Below are 19,468 nucleotides of genomic sequence, written 5' to 3'. Positions count from 1 at the left end.
TTTTCTCATACAAAGCGGTCCTTGGTTGCGACTTGCGATACCAAGGACTGGTGAGATCAAAACAAGGCCAAAGGCATTTGCAATTAAAATCCTTGCAATCCTGTGACCAAGGCCTTTTAGAATAATTGACTAAGAGGATATTGTTGTGTTGTTGTGTTTTTGTGTATGGTAGTTTAGTTGGAAAAATGCCTCCAGTAATTTATGTTTCTTTGCTTAAGGTGAAACTATAGTGACTCCATTTTACCAATTTAAGAATCACCAGAACTCATCCAAAATCCACAAATTGGTAAAAGTATTACTTGGAGAGGATGTTGTCAACTTTGGTCTGCATTGCCCTCGAATATGTCTCGTAGAATTTTTTGTGTTTGAAAGAGTTCTGGTGTACTTAGATTGGCAAAATGGGGTCACTGTAGTTTCACTTCAAGCCTCTTCATCGTTAAGTGTTTCTTCAACTGTATTGATAACAACATCATGTTTAAATGAATATCTAACAATATCATTTCACGCAAACATCGGCAGTATAAGGCTTGATATCCGTTAACAAAGTCACATACTTCAAATTCACATCCTTCCGAGTATTTTGTGTCCGTCTGCATAACACTTTCCGAAAAGTTGTTCATGTTTGCAAAGCTTTGCGATGTCAGAGGCTTCATTTCACTATCAGGTTGTAACAGAGGAAAAACATCAAGGTCCAACCGGGGATTGAACCCGGGACCTCTCGCTTATAAGGCCATCACTCTACCCACTGAGCTAGGGGAATTTCCCCTTTAGCCTGGGCTAGTAGGAATGATGCCACCACTACAAGGTACACACTTTCCCGTGTTCCACAAGCAGGTAGCCAGTTACAATTGCAAATAACTTACATTGAAATTAATGCCAATGCGTTTGAAAACCTCAGTTTCCTGCAGTCACCAGTGGTTCCCACTGTAGGGGAAATGAAGCTTAATCTTCATATAGGAACTTTAACCAATCTCTTCTCCACAGTTTGAGCCTAAATCTGGACCCATAGAGGGCGGCACTAATCTTACAATTCGCGGAACGGATCTTGGCAAGACGTTCGATGACGTCAACGGGACGGGCGCACTCATTATGGTCGCTGGACGGAAATGTATTCCATATAAAGAATTCTACGTCATTGCGAAAATGTGAGTATCAGATTTTTGTTTTAATCATTTCGAAACAGGGACTGTAGACAAGTGCTAGGGGACCCATAAAGTCCTTATCAATTCTTGCTTTACGTAGTGGAACCTCCCTTAGCAGACACTTCCAAAACCAGGACACCCTCTCTATTAGGGACAGTGATTTTGTTTGCAAACAAGTCATCTGTATACAATCTGGACAACCCTCTATTAATGACAGCATTAGTCAGTCCAAAAGGAGTCTTTGAGGGGTTCAAGTGTATATTGAACAGTTTGGTTCCAAAATGAAATCTATTCATTTCGACATTTGAATTTTACTCTGTTAGACACTCTGTCATGAAATTAATACGTTACCTTCATTACTATACATTACATTCTGTTTACAGAATAGTCTGTCGCATTGAGCCAAAGCCTAAACATGTGATGTCTGACGACGGTCCAATCTCGATCAGACTGAAGAACGGCCAAACAGGAAAGAGTAAATATGGCGAAATCTTCACCTGCCGGGATCCTAAGATACAGAAGATCTTCCCATCGTTGGGACCGAAGTCTGGAGAGTCCAAGATTACCATCAGCGGAGAGTGGCTTGATACAGGTGTGAAAGATGCTACCCGGGCCTATATCGGGCCCTACCCATGTGAGATAAATAAAAGGTAATGCAGGACATGTCTCTGTAGGTCGCGGTGTGAGTCACTTACCTTTTCAGGATCAGTACAGTTTGTTACAACAATGCCGACCACTGCATTATGTGTAGATTATGTGTGAAGTTTGTAGTGTTTTAGAAAACAAATTGATAAATGAAAAATCTCTATTTGTTGTGACGTTTGGGTGGAGGTGTCATTTCTCCATAAACCTTGGTTGCCACTTCGGTTTTGACCCCACATTTTAGGTCCATCTATGCAGTGTTTGGTAATAAATTAGCTCTGCTATCGAATGTCCCCAGGGGTATCATGTTATCCATCCACTGGCTGCAACATTGCTTGACTTCGGTGATGGGATATCTGCACCAGTTGCAGGGCTAAAGAAATCCCCCATAGCCTGGCTGGTTTGGCAGGGCTAGATATTATGAACCCCCTTTAATTTTGCAGCATTATATGCTTTCGCAAAAGCATCCTTTTGATATGTTGTAGACAAAAACTCTCCATAGCCTGACTGATTAGGCAGGGCAGGATGTTTGGGGGGTACAATACAAGGACATGTACCACATGTACCATACCAGGCCTTCTTTTGGAAAGAGAGTAGGTGCTCACCTGGTAGGTAATAACCACTTTGAAAAATCGCTAAAATTATTCTTTATTTCGTTTCAGCATAAGTCAAAAGAGTATTATCTGCTACACATCCCCAGTCAACAGTTCTATGACAGTTACGAACGTCAGCGTCACTTTTGACGGCCACACACGCGTGATGGCGGCCATCTTTAACTATACCGAGGATCCAACTGTCACCGGTATCGAACCATTGACCAGCATAAGAAGGTGAGTTGTGAAGGGCCTTTGGTCTTTGCAAAAGTATCGATGTGAGGAAGTTCGCTGACATACAGTTCATGGACTGTGTGGGTAAATTCTATCCCCTGAAGAGTGAAGTACAAATAAGGCCTTGGAAAGGAACAAAAAAGGTCTTGCCTTTACCTGATCAAAGTGATTTTCACATATCGACCTGGTAGTGTATTTCTAACCTATTTTCAGGGGTGTGGGATATGATACATGGAGTAGAGGTATAATTTGGATGTAACATATATTTTCTTAATAGATATTTAAAATGAGGTTTATTTGAGAAGAAAGGGACCCATTATCTCTTCACCAATTATCACTTTATAAGGGTATAGGTGGAGGAAGTAGGCTAACTTTGAGGTTGAAAATGGTTCAAGAAAATATTTTGTTGATTTTTCAGTGGCGGTATCCCTGTGGCGGTCATGGGCACAAACTTCCTCTCAATTCAGCGGCCCCTGATGTTTGTGCAAAGGGGAAACTGGAGGTCGGAAGAAACGGTAAGTTCAACATAGGAAAAACACCTGGTGGTTGTTATAGGGGTCAGGCTCGAAACCTGTCTGTGTAACTTTCTTAATCTGTCAAAATGAAAATTTTACTTTTTCGGAAATTTTTGCGACTTGCAAAAATAAAAGTTGCGAAACGTTTGTTGGGCGTTTTTCAGTAGTATTGAACTTTTGCTTCATTACAGGAATGTGGGGTGATGTCAAACATAAAAATGATCTGCCCCTCGCCGAATGTCTCGGAAGACTTCTTACCCATGAAGCGGACCTACCGCGCGGAGCGGGCAACTCCTTCAAAAGAGACGCACCTCGATGTGGGATTCAAGATGGACGGTGTCCAGTCAGTGCAGACAGTTAACGAGAGTTTCCCTGGTGTGGCCCATACGATTACCTATACACTGGACCCGGAGTATTTCCCGTTCGAAAATGGGGAGAAGAATTTTGTGCCCGGCGAGTCGAGTAGACTGATCATTGAGGTAGGGATTTCTCTTACGTTTGGAAATTGAAGCAATTAGTACTAAAACTGCGTAAATAATCATATAAGGTGATGTTACAAGTGGTTTTCGTACTAAGTAACTAATGTTAGGATGAGTTTTTCTTAAAAACAAATTGAAGGAATGATGTGTCCTGAAGTCCATCATGTCTTAAAGTGATACTATGATGTGATTTACAACTTTGCAGAAATATGTCCGTTTTTAATTGTTGATCACAAATGCAAAGCTCAAATTTTCCATTTTTGATAAGATTTATTATAAAATCGCTGAATGTAAACCACCGCGAGCGCGAAAATGTTCATGTTGCGACGTCATCAACGAAAACGGCATCGATTTATGAGAAAGTGACGTAGTCATTTGTCAAAAACAGCTAAAACATTATATGGTGAAATTTGACACGAGTTACCCTTTAACCGTAGACCCCAGAGGAATCCTATGCTGTCAAAGAGAGTCGGCCTGTTGAGACCGACCGGGAATTGATCTCAGGACCTCAAAGGTGACAGGCTCCAATATCTCCACTGTGCCATCTTGACTGCCCTACTTATGGACAATCAGCACATGCAAATAACTCAATATCTGTCTCTGACCCCAAGAGCCTACTTTTGCCACGTTGGGTCATTATTAGGACTAATGATGTTGTTTTTTTCTATTTAGGGGAGAAATCTAAAGCTGGGAAACAATGCTAAAGATGTCCAAGTGATGATAGGTGATGAGAAATGTAACATTACCTCCCTTGCCCCGACCGAACTGAGTTGCATTCCTCCAGTGCATCAACCAGCTGGGGTCAACGTGGAGAGCTCGCCCATAGTCAAGGTACGGGTTTGACAGTAACTCTTAAAGCTAGGTGCACACAGAGCTTGTGACTGCGTGATCGCATCTGCAAGCCGTATCCCCCAAAGTCATGCGACGACGCAATCCTCTAGACTGTTGCGACCATGTGTGACATCGACGACGCCAAATCATCACCAATGTTTCATCTCGCTCCTCGTTCCATTCTTCAACCATGTCTGTGGGCGCTGCCACTTGAAATCATGTGGTGTAACAGCAACGATTTGATTGGTCGAGAGGTAATAGATTGTCGGCAAATTCTATCAACGCTCAGGCGAGCGGTGCAAACTGCTTGCGCAGCCTTGCGTCCTATGGCTGCGGTGAATATGGCTCCGACAAATATCAAATCATTTTGATCCTTGCGATTCCGACTGCGCCCCGGGACGCAAGAACTAAATAGCTGCAGTCTCCAGTGCACACAGACATTCGCGTCCTCACAAAGAGCCTTGCGGCTGCGATCACGCAGGCACTAAGCTCTGTGTGCACCTAGCTTTAGGGGCTTTATCAAAGCCTTTAGTTGCCAAATTCTACATTTCCATTTTTGAGAAAAGAAACTTGAAGCTGAAAATAATGAAGTGGTATTCCTAGTCAGGAGCGGCGGGCCCTGACTTGGAATATGACTTCATTTTCGGCTTTATGCTAATATCCGGATAAGAATTTCAAATATGCCTGTGGAGAAAGATTTGTTTCATCACTATGTGAATGGAATTCAGTCTCAGAGATATGTTCTGGCACCAGTCGCTTTCAATATACTTGCCTCTTGATATTTCAAACAATACAAGGTAGGAGTATCGAAAATCTGTATCTCGGGATGCAGAGGTGAGTCACAGTCAAAAATTTATCTTAACCTCTCTGATTTCTGACCTGTTTCGGGCATTGCTAGTACCTGACATGTCTTGTGCTGAACATAGCTCCTGGGATATGTTTTACACCACCCTATTTACCATTTTTGAAAGCCACGTAAACATTTCCTTCTCCAGGTTAGTGTTGGCCGAAACCTACACTTCAAGCTTGGCTCACTCATCTACAAAATCGACAACGATGACAATTTTCCGCCCGTTGCAATCTACGCGATCGCTGGTGCCGCCGGTCTCCTCCTACTGATCATAATAGTGATTTTAGTCATCTGTAAGCGGAAGAGTACGAAACATGAGCGGGAATTCAAACACTTGCAAATTCAGCTCGATACGTGGGAGAGTAATGTACGGGAGGAATGTAAACAAGGTAAGCATGACAGAAGACGAACACAAAACTGGAAGTGGCGTCTTCCTAAATGCAGCATTTTCTCAAGGACTAAGGTGTGGGCAGGAAAATATTTGAAGAAAAGTTTATCATATTGACCTTCTGAACAAAGTTTCTTCAATTTGTTGAGCAGATGACATATCTTAAGCCAACAATTTATCAAAAACTGATGTGTGGGTCGGAAAATATTTGAAGAAAAGTTGATCATATTGACCTTCTGAACAAAGTTTCTTCAATTTGTTCATCCTTGGATTGGAGCAGATGACATATCTTAAGTCAACAATTTAACAAAAACTGATGTGTGGGTCGGAAAATATTTGAAGAAAAGTTGATCATATTGACCATCTGCACAAAGTTTCTTCAATTTGTTCGTCCTCGGATTTGAGCAGATGACATATCTTAAGTCAACAATTTATCAAAAACTGATGTGTGGTTCGGAAAATATTTGAAGAAAAGTTGATAAAAATAACCATGTGAGCAATATTACTTCATGTGGTGCTCTCTCTGGCCATGACTTGATACATCATTGGGCTGAGAAGTTGGGCCAATTCAGGGGCATAGCTAGCGAGGGGAGCACTTGTCCCCCAAGACCAAACAACTGGCTACGGCCCTGCAGTCCTGTAGTATGTGGGCTGAAGATTAGTTGGCCTTCCAAAACTTTATGTTCTTCAAAAATGCTACAAATTTTGAAAAATATTTCAGGTTTTGCTGAGCTGCAAACTGATATGACTGACTTGACGAGCGACTTGAATGCTTCTGGTATACCATTCTGGAGCTACCAAATGTACACTTTCCGCGTTCTTTTCCCAAGCCTGAAGGACCACCCGATCTTGCACAGGACTGAGGTATTTGTATGTGTCACTTCTTTGCACGCTCTATATCTTCTCCTTGTCTTCGCTTGTCCAGTTTGTATTCCAGTCCTGGGGAACAGTATTTTATAGATGGATATCTGATGACGTCCGAGCAAATTTGTAAATACCATGCTTAACCGATGATGTGCAGTTGCTATTGTGACGAAATCGTATCAAAAGTTTATTCAAAGATATTTTGCAAATCACGAGATAGGCCAGAAAAACTCCTCGTATCCAAATGAAACCGACAACGATCGTGTGACGTTGATTTTGTTACGTCACACCATCCTCTGTTGAGTGTCATATGCACATGCACAGACGGAGAAGTTTTGCATGACGTCCGAATGGTGTCATTTTGTAAAGAAAGATATCCATCTATTGACATGAGAAATATGTCATCAATTCTGACTGTGGGTGCACTCCATACGACAGTGAGGACTTTTAATCATTGAAGCGGTTGGCAAAAGTTCGAACAATGATTCCAGATTTTATATCAGTTGGGCATGCCCATGAATAAGTGTACCTTGGTGATTGCTTCGTTACCTTGGTAACATATCAATGCACATGTATAACCGGATACGAAATCCGCAAATTTTTAACAGCCAGGTGTTGATACTGAGAAGTATTGATGCTCTTAGGGTAGTGGTCTGCGTGGGTGACGCATACATCACCCAGGTTCAAAATTGAGCAAGTTTTAGCAATTTGTTGAACTTCGACCGGGTTCAGCTTGGAGTTTCTTGTGTGACTTGCTGACCTACACCCTCCTTCACTTCCCACCCTCTGTCTCTCGGTATTGTCCCTTCATGGGATACAGATTTCTTGCACTTGTGGCAAGGTGCAAAAATGGACTGGAATTCACTGCATGATTGGCCATTTGATAGCCTCGGAGAAATAAAGCAAGACTTTCGCGCCCAGCCACCAATATCTCCCGTAATTAGCGAAAATCAAGTTCAAATTTGGGAGAATCTTAATGGCGTAACTCCAGACGGGGCAAACCATTTGACAGATAGGGGTGTTCCAAGTGGTGCATGTAATGCAATGCATGAGTGCTATGTACAGGTGACCCCCTATTGGGTCATACCCATTTACTCAATGAACTGGGTAGATTTACTTGGATATCATATATCAACCAAGTAAATAGATGATCAGCGTGTTGATTTTTTAAATTTCTGTTGAGTAAAGCCTTAATAAAAGTTGAAATACTTATATCAAGAAGAGGTTACAATCTGTACATGGGAACTTGATAAAAAACAAATTTGGTTCTGAAGTGCGGTAGCTCAATGATGAGATGAATTCAGATTTTCATAATTTCTTCAAATCAGCATAATGGCTTCGTCAGAATACCAGGTTGTGAATAAGTCAAATTTCTGGCAGTGTACATTTCTCCTACAGCCAGCAAAAGATCCTTGATCTAATCTTATTAGCTTTCAGGGTCCTTCCATCAGCATGCAATGTACTAGTGGTGTGATTGTTGTTGTGACAATGTTTTTGAATGGGGGGGGGGGGGGCGTAGCCTGATTTCAGTCTGTGTCAGACGCACCACTGACTTAACCAGAACTAAAACAAATTATGATACTGTAAGAAGAGTGATGTTTGCGTGTTATGAAGGAGATAAAGTAATGTTAAGATAATGGCAGCGGGCCAGAGACCTCTATTAGCCAGTGTGTACATTCTGTGTACATTTAAATGAATATAGGTTGGTGAAAAAAGTACACCAAGGGTGCTTTAATTCCCACCAAATTTTATATGTGTTATGAAGAGGCTTTTATCGAAATAATAGTGAAAATTCAAAACATTCCAATACCGATTGCCTGAGAAAAATTGATTTGTGTACAGCATTGCCATCAAATCGTCACACGCGGACTGATATGGGCCTATTAGAATACAAGTTCTAAACTGGTCAGTGAGACAATATTTCCTTAAATTCATTATCAAAAGGTATATCCCTGTTATGACCTGGCTCTGTAGATTAAGAATCCACCAAAGATTGAAGAATAAATCCACTTTCACCCATCACAGTCATGTATTTACCACAGCTTCACAGTTCAGTACGGACTATGTGCCACACTTCCGCCGTGGATGAATACATGTCTCTGCCCAGCACTGGTGACAAATTTGCTTTGAGTTTGAACATCCGGGCCAAGGTGTTGCATCTCGGGCTTCAGCATTGAAATGAAAGGAAGTTGCATGTTGGATACTCTAGTTCATGCTTGGGCCCAGTTTATAGGTAGCCTTGACTTTCAGGCTGGATTCACTCTGAGAGGTGGTAAGCCCTCACTCGGAGAGGTGGTAACCTTTATCATGTACATACATTTGTAAATAATGCCTGTTTGACAGTTCTGGCCATAAGTGACTCACCTTATCGCGTGTAAAACTACATTTTCCGTGGTGTTCAATGAATCCCCATCTCAGATGGTGACCATCGATCACGTCACAACCTCTGCAGTTGCGCCCAATATCGCGACCGGTCTTCGTTCTTTGTATATGTTGTGGAGATGATTCCCAGGAAGAAATGGTGAAACAGCGTCATGCGGTAGACACAAATGGCCATCACAGCAACCTGCGATCAGTACATCAAACCCAGGGATACAAATATTGTAGGTCACTGCGACCAAAATCACTGGTCTGTGGGGCACTTAGTCCATTTTCTCAAAACAGGACCTTGTCCAGTTCTTTTACAGTGAGTGGCATTTTGTTTTCAAATTCTTATGTTTTTTTCCCTGCAGGTCCGTAACAGTCCAAGAACAACCATTGAACAGGCCATGACCCAATTTAACCAGCTCGTTATCAACAAGAACTTCCTTTTGACATTAATTCGGACGCTGGAGGAGCAGAAGGGCTTTAGCATCAGAGACAAGTAAGTGTTAGAATGAAAGCCTTTGGCAGGGAGACCAATGGTGTGGATGATCCGCTCTTTCTGAAATTTTCTCAAGGTAGTAATGAACTCTAATGTTCTCTCTCTTCTTTTCAGAGCAAACGTTGCATCTCTTCTGATGATCATTCTCCAAGACAAGATGGAATATGCTACTGAGTAAGTTAATAAAAGATAACATAACCAGTCAAGCAACTAGCAAGGATCCCCATTTTGTGTGCAATTCGGAGACAAACTCCCTTGAAACTCCCCGATTGACTCTGCCATTGAGATACCACAGCGTAGCTGGATCAGGGAGCTTCACTGTAATCCCTACAGCTGACATTTCGCCTAAAACCATGGCTGCTGCCTCAGTTTTGGCTCCATTTTAGCTCCACCCTTGCGGTGTTCTGTGAGACAACCAACAGTTCAGTATCAATTCCTTAAACTCTGCAATAATCCAAAATATCCTTCTTCCTCCAGAATCGTCAAAGTTCTCCTCAACGAACTCATCGACAAGTACATGGAGAAAAAGCAGCCCAAGTTATTGCTGCGGCGTACAGAGTCTGTTGTAGAAAAATTACTCGCCAACTGGCTGTCGATATGTCTGTATGAAAACCTCAAAGAATCGACGGGGGAGCCGCTGTTTATGTTATTCAAAGCGATCAAACACCAGGTGGAGAAAGGACCGGTTGACGCCGTGACTGCCGATGCCCGGTACTCGTTGTCAGAAGACCGGTTACTTCGAGAAAAGACGCAACAGAATACAGTGGTAAGAAGAATTTGTTTATTTAGTTGTTTGTCAATGGCAAAGTCAGAGGAGATCATACAATGCAGATCGTTACTCGTATTGTAGCTATTTGACCATGGTAACAGTGTTACTATAGTGTTGCTATAGTGTTGCTATAGTGTTGCTATAGTGTTGCTATAGTGTTACTATAGCAACATAGTGTAACCATGGCAATTCATTGTCATTTTATGACCTTGATTTAGAGCTTACTGATGGAGAGATATTATAAAATGTGCCGTTGTCAACAATGAAGGTAGCAACATAGTGTAACCAGGATATTCCATGACCTTGGCAACAGTGTAACCATAGCAACATAGAGTAACCGTGGCAATACGTTTCCATTTCAGGACCTTGATATTGTGCTAGATGATGGAGAGATCATTAAATGCAAGGTGTTACTCTGTGATACAATTACTCAAGTGAAGGAGAAGATGCTTGATACAATATACAAGAATACGCCGTTCTCTCATCGGCCTTCAGTGTATGACCTTGACCTAGGTAAGTGTGACCTTGACATTAGTGTGTGTGACCTTGACCTAATTATGATGCATTACATTATGTTACTACTCTGAGTCAGCTGCTGCCTTTGCTGTTTGTAATCACGTCTCAAATGATTGTTTTCAGAATGGCGAAGTGGACGGTCAGGTCAAGGTCACTTGTGTCTCCAAGACGACGATATGACGACTAATCCTGACGCGTCGGGATGGAAGAAAATCAACACGCTCGAACATTATAAAGTTCCAGATGGTGCACAGATGGCGCTGGTGCCAAAACAACATGACAGTTTAGGGCGGACGTGTAATGGCGGAACAGGGGGACTCAACGGTAAGAATAATCTGGGTAGATTGGGTCTTCCTCCCCGAGTTTTACCTCTATTGCCACAACAAGGTTTTGGCAGTGTATTGTCCACTGACCTACACCTGGTAGAGCCTGGGCAGTCTGGATCCATCTCGGGGACAAGGTCCGAGTGCAGTGGTGCCATCTCAAATTTTTAGGTGTAACCTACTTAAAACCTTTCGGATCTGTTGTAAACGATAGAACTTGAGGAAAATTTAGCAGTACGGATTCCAGCAGGCCAATAGTATGCAGTGTACGGACCTAGTAGATACTGGGAACAGTAGTGAAAGGTAAGGCATTGCAAGATCATGAAAATGGATTGAAATAAGCGACGAGAAAAGCAGAGTTGTTTTTTTACAATTTTGACTAGGTACTTATACTCTGAAATAAAATGACTTTTCTATTCATTTTAGGCAATCTAGCTATTTCAATGTCGTCCATAACTCCAATCTTACAAGATATCGAATCCGGGGCCAAGATTTTCCATCTGGTGAAGCAGGGTGACTTCGACAGCAGTGGGAAAGAGAGGAGTCATAAAGTCATCACAGAGATCTTCCTTCCAAGATTACTCTCCACAAAGGTAAATATCTTGCTGCCATCCGCCCCTTTGGATGGTGTGGCATAGTGAGGCTGCAGGGCATAATAAATAATAATAAATAAATATAGAATTTGTAAAGCGCCTTTCCAGGTCACCCTGCTCAAAGCGCTACCTCCTCGATTTTTTGAAGTGAAGATTGAACAAGTGTGTTTTAAGAATGGATTTGAATTGGGTGAGGGTCTCAGCAGATGTAATTGCTTTGGGGAGTCGATTCCAGAGATAAGGGGCAGCCACGGAGAAACTGCGATCCCCGTACTTTAATCTTGAGCGAGGTACAAGGAGACACTTTGAAGAGGATGACCTGGTATTAAGGCGCCCACCTTCGTTACGCTGCATCACCTGATTCATGAAACTAGATTGAATTATACTTTTAAAAAGCACTACAGAGCTGCTTCTGAGCACAACATTCCACAGACATGCTGAAAATGTCTCGTGAGAAAATACTTAGCAGAATCCTCATGATTTCATACTTTTGCAGGGCACTTTGCAAACATTCGTAGATGATTTGTTCAAGACAATCCTAACCGTCGATGACCAGCTTCCGACCGCGATCAAATATCTATTTGATTTCTTAGATGAGGCAGCTGATAGACACAGTATTAGTGACCAAGAAGTGATATATACTTGGAAAAGTAACAGGTGGGAATTATTTTAGAGTTTCTAAATTACACTGGAGAACCAGTATCCCTGGGAGAAGCCTCATAGCCTAGTGGTTAACACTGCTGGCTACCACGCAGGAGTCAGGATTTTATTTCTGGCTAAACCGGTGCGACTTCCAAGGAACTAAATTCCTGGCCTTTCACAGTCCAGAACATGAGATGTGAGACAGAGATTCCTTGTATTTGGCGTCTATACCAGCGTAAGCAAATACCCACCTGGTAAGAAACATGAGTAGCTTGCGTGGACTCTACCGCTGGCCAGATACGGAGCCGTAAATGGACTGGGCGAGCTAACAGAGCGTGTTGACAATGATGTCACAATGATGGAATGGGTCTGGTGAGACATGATTGCTTTCGCTGCATCGTCTCATCTCGTTTGTTTTTCGCCAAGTTTGAAAACCTACCTCTGTATGAGCCCTGGAAAGATGACTCACTGCACCTCCTAGAGATTTTGCTTGGCGACTACGACTTTCGTTCAAATAAAAACTTCTCTCTTTACTCTTCAGCCTGCCATTACGATTCTGGGTGAACATTATAAAGAACCCGAACTTCACATTTGACGTCCATAAACCTGCCATTGTCGATTCCTGCCTCTCTGTTATCGCACAGACATTTATGGACAGCTGCTCCACTACGGAACACCGCCTCGGCAAGGTAGGGTCTGAGAGACTGGCATTTGCAAATCTCGGTACTAAAATTGAGACAAATAGGGTTCAGCTAAAATATAAGCATGGCCTAATCCACCTGATGATCAAGCAAACCCTTTCCATTTTCCATATGGCAGAAAATGTTATATTGTGTCAATTCTAATCTTAAATCCGTGACAGCAAAACCAGGCCCATGTCACTCTGAGTTTGGCAGATTGAGGCGGATCGGTTGTTCATTTCACAGTTGTCTGCCTTTTGAGAAATCTGAGTACATCAGTTTCTCCCAATATCTGCTACTGCCATTTAGGCCTATCCTCTGTGCGACATGTGCCTGCTTTTGCTGAGACAGGTCACATATGGTCAGCTGATACTAACACTGTCTTGTATGTGTTTCAAACTGGCGAGTTCAATCAAATTCAAAATATAATCGGGATAGACATACCTTGCTACTACAGGATTATGGTTGGTTAATCTGATAATAGGATAATCTATTTATTGCAGGATTCCCCCACCAACAAACTCCTCTACGCCAAAGACATTCCAAACTACAAGAAGATGGTGAACCAGTATTATCACGACATTAAGGCCTTGTCGCCCGTCTCTGACCAAGATATGAAGATATATCTTGGAGAGCTATCAAAGGTATGTGTTTCTGAAGGTATTTCTTATCCTGGGGCACTCAAATGGCACTAAGAATGCTGCCGAGGGCATTCAAGTGATGACTGGGGATTTTAAGGGCATTCAAGTGGGAAATAGGGTGTTTCCAAGGATATTCAAGTGATATCATGTTTTCAAGGGCATTCAAGTTGTAACAAGGGTGTTTCCAAGGTGATTCAAGTTATATCTAGGGTGTTTCAAAAGGCATTCAAGTAAATAACCAGGGTGTTTCCAAGGAGATTCAAGTTATATCTAGGGTGTTTCAAAGGGCATTCAAGTGGGTAACTAGGGTGTTTCCAAGGAGATCCAAGTTATATCTAGGGTGTTTTAAAGGGCATTCAAGTGGTAACAAGAGTGTTTTAATGGGCATTCAAGCTGTTTTCAAGGGTATTTATGTAAAACAAGGATGTTTCCAAGGTGATTTTTTGAGAGACACCCAGCACTGATCAAGATGTTTGAACAGATGACTTGGGAAATATACTGTAAAAGGAGCAGTTATCGAGAGATTTCAATTCCTATGATAACTAGGGCATATCTAGGTGTAGCCAGCAGAGGTGTGTAGCTCCGAAATCATAACCTGCTACTATAAACTTGTTTTTTCAGATTCATCCGACAGAGATTAATGTGACGGTTGCTCTGAAGGAATTATATGAATATGTCACTAAATATAAAGATGAGGTAAGGTTGAATTTGATATATATATATATTAACATAGAAACATACCGTTAATCCCTTCATTTTTCCAATGGTTATGAGAGGGGTAAAATTGCAAGCTTTATGGATGAGATATTGTTAAAGTGATACTATGATGTGATTTACATTTTTGTGGAAATACGTCCGTTTTTAATTGTTGATCACAAATGTAAAGCTCAAATTTTCCATTTTTGATTAGATTTATCATAAAATCGCTGAATGTAAACCACTGCGACCGCGAAAATGTTCATGTTGTGACGTCATCAACGAAAACGGCATCGAAGCGAGCCGTCCGAGCGGGATTAAACCATCAATTTCTAGAAAATGTGCATTTTGATTCGAAAACCTTACCGATTTATGAGAAAGTGACGTAGTCATTTGTCAAAAACAGCTAAAACATTATATGGTGAAATTTGACACGAGTTACCCTTTAAATGTAATGGTTTTATCAGAAATTGAATACCAAGAAGAAAAAGCCAACTCAAAAAAATTTCCGATTCTTTTCAGGTGCGCATGTCAATAGAAGATAATCCTTTGATGAAAAAGGAAGTCCAAAAGCTAGAACAGATAATATCAACAATGGAAATGACCGAGTCCATAGCGTAATGATTTGTGGTCACCATGGAAACCAATGAAATGTTGCCATGGAAACTGCTTCCGTGGTAGTGTTGTTGTCCGATTTTACCATTGATGGTATTTGAACATTGTTGGGACCATATTGCTAATCTATCTTCGAAAGGAAACAGTTTAGTGATACCTTGGAGCTGACTTCTTGAATGCAAAAAGGGTAATCTAGACAGGTGCTGAAGTTGTATTTTCAGCTGATCAAGAAGGCTGTAGGTGCTGTAATGTATGCATACACTGCAAGATATCTGCATGGGAGCTGCAGTCGACAGCTGATGTTGTGGGCATCAATACACATCAATCAGTCTGTTAGACCATTATTCTAGAGGCCGCATGCAGTTACTTTATTTGGACGTCAATTTGATCTTCAATCCGTGACATCACTGACAGTAGCTAAGTGCCATGTGTGGTTTCAATTGTCTATAGTAACCCCATCTGACCACTGTCATTATTGCCTCAGTGACAAAGTTTGCAATGACATAGGTCAAGGACGTAAATTTATCATTTAAAATGGTGTTTTTTACTGTGACACATCATCATGCAATGGCGATGTCCTCTATTGAATTGAATAAATTATTCATATTAACACTGAAAATGACTGCTCCCTCCAGGAGGTTTTGGAAATGGCAGTCAAAATCAGTGGTGTTTCAGTGTGGATTCAGTGTGCAGTCATTTTCAGTGTCAAAAACAGTGGAAATCAGTCAGCTGAAATATTTAAATGAGCACTGCTTTTGACTGCCTTACCACTGATTTTGACTGTCTTACCACTGCTTATGACTCCCTGACCTCTATTTTTGATTGCTGTATAACTGTATGCTTTGGTAACGTGTGACTGAAAAACACTCCCTATGACTGCTTTCCACTGATTTCAACACTGCCATAAAAATGTAAGGTAACACTGCATCCTGACTGAATCCTGACTGACATCACACTGCTTTTCAGTGAGGCAATATTACTATGGCAACGGGTACTAGATGCTGCCGTGGCAGTGGGGATGTTACTATGGTTACCAGTGAATTTCATGGAGATGATTGGGAGAAGATGACTTCATGTAAATGTGATTTGTGGATAAAGAAGAGTGGAGGCAATGAATTGGTTAACGGTCCATTGTGGTTTGAATCCGATGTGCTTAACGGGGAAACAATCATTTTGTTGATTAGGTTGGGTATACTTCTTATAGATGCTGTTGTTATAATGTGCTTGAAATGAAATTGTCATTTGATAACAGAATGTGCCAAGGAGGATGGTTGTATGTATGTGCGTTTTAGTTTTGGACCAACTGCTCTATTGATACATTTACTGGCTTAACCGAATCAGATGTTGGTACATATTGGCCTGTACATGTACAGGTTATTCCAAAAAAGTGTCTCTAATTAAGGGCATGTTTGTTTTTGAATCAAATCTTTAAGTACTATCACATGGGGTGAGTTTGGACACTCCAAAAAGAATTGTTCAAAGTTACCCCACTCTTCAAAGTCACCCCGTGTGACAGTACATATTTCTTTTGGCCATACTAAATTATAGAGGGTGTGCCAACGTAAGGTAGGCCTACTTCTAGGCTAATGGCTGATATTTATAAAAGACCAGTAAATGCTTTTACTTTAAACTTCATGTACATTTACACTAGCCATCTCTGTAGAAAACTGTAGTAAAAGCATTTACTAGTCTTTATAAATATTAGACAATGAAATTGCATTCTCACATTGTTAGCTTACTGTGGAACCATTTGTGTAAATAATGTTGACTGTGTTGAAGTATTCAGGTTGCACTAACGATGGTGCCTATTTTAAAGTGCATTTTCGTTTCATTTGACATGGTTTATGATTGAAGTAATTGGGGCCATTTTTGGGGGCAGATGATGCATTTGTGACCCGCTCTACCAAAACTAGGCGCTTGTCGCATCTGAACTTGACAGGTTGATACGGACTTGTTGTTCATTTCCCTATTGTAGACCTTTTGTTGAATGTGACAGGTTGATACGGACTTGTTGTTCATTTCCCTATTGTAGACCTTTTGTTGAATGTGACAGGTTGATACGGACTTGTTGTTCATTTCCCTATTGTAGACCTTTTGTTGAATGTGACCAAATCAGTTTGTAATAGATTTCACAAAAGGTCAACAATAGGGAAATGAACAACAAGTCCGTATCAACCTGTCAAGTTCAGATGCAACAAGCGCCTAGTTTTGGTAGAGCGAGTCACATTTAGTCAAATTTAATTCTCCACTCTTGTAAATATGACATGTCTTTTTTATAAAGAGCGTTTTCATGGTCAGCCATGTTGGAGGGCAGAACAATGATTGGTCATGCCTGACTTTCCTGAATCAAATGTGACTCGCTCTACCAAAACTAGGCGCTTGTCGCATCTGAACTCGACAGGTTGATACGGACTTGTTGTTCATTTCCCTATTGTAGACCTTTTGTGAAATCTATTACAAACTGATTTGGTCACATTTCACAAAAGGTCTACAATAGGGAAATGAACAACAAGTCCGTATCAACCTGTCAAGTTCAGATGCGACAAGCGCCTAGTTTTGGTAGAGCGCGTCACAAATGCTGTCTTAGTCTTTTGGGGTTGCTTTCCTCTGTCTCACTCCAACATGGCAGACCTTGACATAACATAGATCACTCTATACTGTAAATAAAATGTGCAATGACTTGACTGGTTCCGGTGCTCGAGAGCTTTTGAAATGACAAGAGTTTGTACAAATCCTGTTTAGATAAGGGTATTTTATAATGAAAGTAGAACCTGGCTTTGCGGGCACTTCTTTTAGACACCCTCCATGTTAGGGACAGTAAGTTTTGGTCCCTTATGGATCATTTCTATATAGTCAAATGATTATTACTTGTAATTTTCATTGTGGATTTTGCAAATTTCAGTTTGTTTGCAAAATGCCCATGAAAATTTGGTTGTTGACTGCAGGCCTTTACGAGAAATTCACCTGTATTAGAAGAAATAGGCAGACTAGTTTTGTGTCACAGTGCTTGTTTTGTGAATTGTTCATGTCTGAATGTCAGCATTGCTTGCGTGGCGACCCCGTTGGGAGGGAGCACTGAACCATCACTCGGGTGGCATCGGTCCTGTTGCTGGGGTGGCATCAGAACCACCACTATACTGACTGGGGTGGCATTTGTCTTGTGGCTAGGGAGCACAGAACCATCACCTGGGGTGGCATCAGAACCATCACTACTTACTAGGGTGGCATTTGTCCTCTTGCTTGGGTGGCATCAGAACCACCACTAGGGTGGCATCAGAACCATCACTATACTGACTAGGGTGGCATTTGTCCTCTTGCTGGGGTGGCATCAGAACCACCACTAGGGTGGCATCAGAACCATCACTATACTGACTAGGGTGGCATTTGTCCTCTTGCTGGGGTGGCATCAGAACCATCACTACTTACTAGGGTGGCATTTGTCCTCTTGCTGGGGTGGCATCAGAACCATAACTACTGACTAGGGTGGCATTTGTCCTGTTGGTAGGAGCACAGAACCATCACTAGGGTGGCATCGGTCCTGTTGCTAGGGTGGCAACAGAACCGTCACGATGGTTGCATCGGTCCCATCTCTAGGGTGGCATATCAGTCCTGTTGCCAGGTGGCATCAGTCTTACCGCCAGTATAAGGTTCGCCACAGATAATGTCGGTTTGCCTTTTGCCACAACCCCTCCAAAGGTTTCGAGACAGGGAAAGTAGGTTGACCAAATATTTGGTAGGAAATTCACTTGGCGAGAAAGATCAGTAGGGATTTGACAAAGCAACTTAATTTAGGGTTGCCTAGGTTGTTGCCCTTCTCTGGTTTAGGGAAAAGGTTATTGCATCGTCTGAATGTGTTTGGTGTATTTTAATATATCGATATCCTGGCAAATATAATGATGACTGTAATTTTATATGACCAGTAATAAATTATTTAATGAAATGGCAAAATGACTTTTTGTTAGTCTCTCAAAGAACAATGTGGGGCTGGTGGATGGACTCCAGTGTTTTAGGTACACATTTGATGGGATTCAGAAGAGCCAGCTTCACCCAGTGGACATATGGAATCAGCAAACCTTGCTGAGAATCTTGCACCTCTCTGCGTATAGTGGCCAACTACCTCTTTGGGCAAATTCAGCCTTGGACTGTAGACCACCAGTCCTCTAAACAAAACTCTTGTATGGACAGAGCTAGCAGGAGGCAGGGGGGACAGAAGTCACAAAAAACATGTTTTTGACCATGGTTTTGGCCAAAAATCTCAAAAAGTGTCTTTTGCCCCCAAAAGACCGAAAAGCTAGCTACACCTCTGGAGTGTAATCAAGTGTACAGCTTTCACATTGCTCTGTGGGATTTCCAGGGGATCATTAGAAACTATACTGGTATATAGTGTGAAACTAGTAACTCGATGCCGTGACTAGGCCTATCACGATTTTTAACCTCTGTTTGTCGAGCTTTAACATTCTTTTGTATTTTAATGTTTATGTTTGGAAGGGAGTTGTAAACTCCCTGTGTGCGTGTAGGCCTACTATACTAGTAGTCTCTGAATGATAGAATAAAACGTTTTGATAAGCTTGCGATTAATAAATCTTATTAAC

General features: G+C 41.6%; 1 protein-coding gene across 4 annotated transcripts in view; it reads left to right on the top strand.

Moving 5' to 3' along the window:
• Window positions 1-18,980, top strand: part of LOC135490970 (plexin-A2-like) — a 75,943-nt gene extending 56,963 nt beyond the window's left edge. For 2 of the 4 annotated variants that reach the window (XM_064776561.1, XM_064776560.1), the window contains exons 13-31: window positions 985-1,145; window positions 1,526-1,792; window positions 2,447-2,614; window positions 3,030-3,126; window positions 3,318-3,605; window positions 4,278-4,436; window positions 5,432-5,675; window positions 6,396-6,544; window positions 9,271-9,401; window positions 9,516-9,575; window positions 9,879-10,167; window positions 10,533-10,683; window positions 10,810-11,010; window positions 11,436-11,602; window positions 12,099-12,259; window positions 12,786-12,933; window positions 13,428-13,568; window positions 14,187-14,261; window positions 14,784-18,980. In XM_064776561.1, coding sequence (XP_064632631.1) covers window positions 985-1,145; window positions 1,526-1,792; window positions 2,447-2,614; window positions 3,030-3,126; window positions 3,318-3,605; window positions 4,278-4,436; window positions 5,432-5,675; window positions 6,396-6,544; window positions 9,271-9,401; window positions 9,516-9,575; window positions 9,879-10,167; window positions 10,533-10,683; window positions 10,810-11,010; window positions 11,436-11,602; window positions 12,099-12,259; window positions 12,786-12,933; window positions 13,428-13,568; window positions 14,187-14,261; window positions 14,784-14,882 — 3,156 coding nt within the window. In that variant the 3' untranslated portion in view covers window positions 14,883-18,980. The remainder of the gene's footprint in view (window positions 1-984; window positions 1,146-1,525; window positions 1,793-2,446; window positions 2,615-3,029; window positions 3,127-3,317; window positions 3,606-4,277; window positions 4,437-5,431; window positions 5,676-6,395; window positions 6,545-9,270; window positions 9,402-9,515; window positions 9,576-9,878; window positions 10,168-10,532; window positions 10,684-10,809; window positions 11,011-11,435; window positions 11,603-12,098; window positions 12,260-12,785; window positions 12,934-13,427; window positions 13,569-14,186; window positions 14,262-14,783) is intronic. The other 2 variants (XR_010447768.1, XM_064776563.1) reach the window with 2 other exon arrangements.
• The last annotated feature ends 488 nt before the right edge of the window (window positions 18,981-19,468 follow it).

Source organism: Lineus longissimus, chromosome 7 (genome assembly GCF_910592395.1).
Source record: "Lineus longissimus chromosome 7, tnLinLong1.2, whole genome shotgun sequence".
In the NCBI taxonomy this organism is placed as follows: Eukaryota; Metazoa; Nemertea; class Pilidiophora; order Heteronemertea; family Lineidae; genus Lineus; species Lineus longissimus.
The sequence above is the reverse complement of the archived record's forward strand: the minus strand, read 5'-3'. Positions and strand labels throughout refer to the sequence as shown.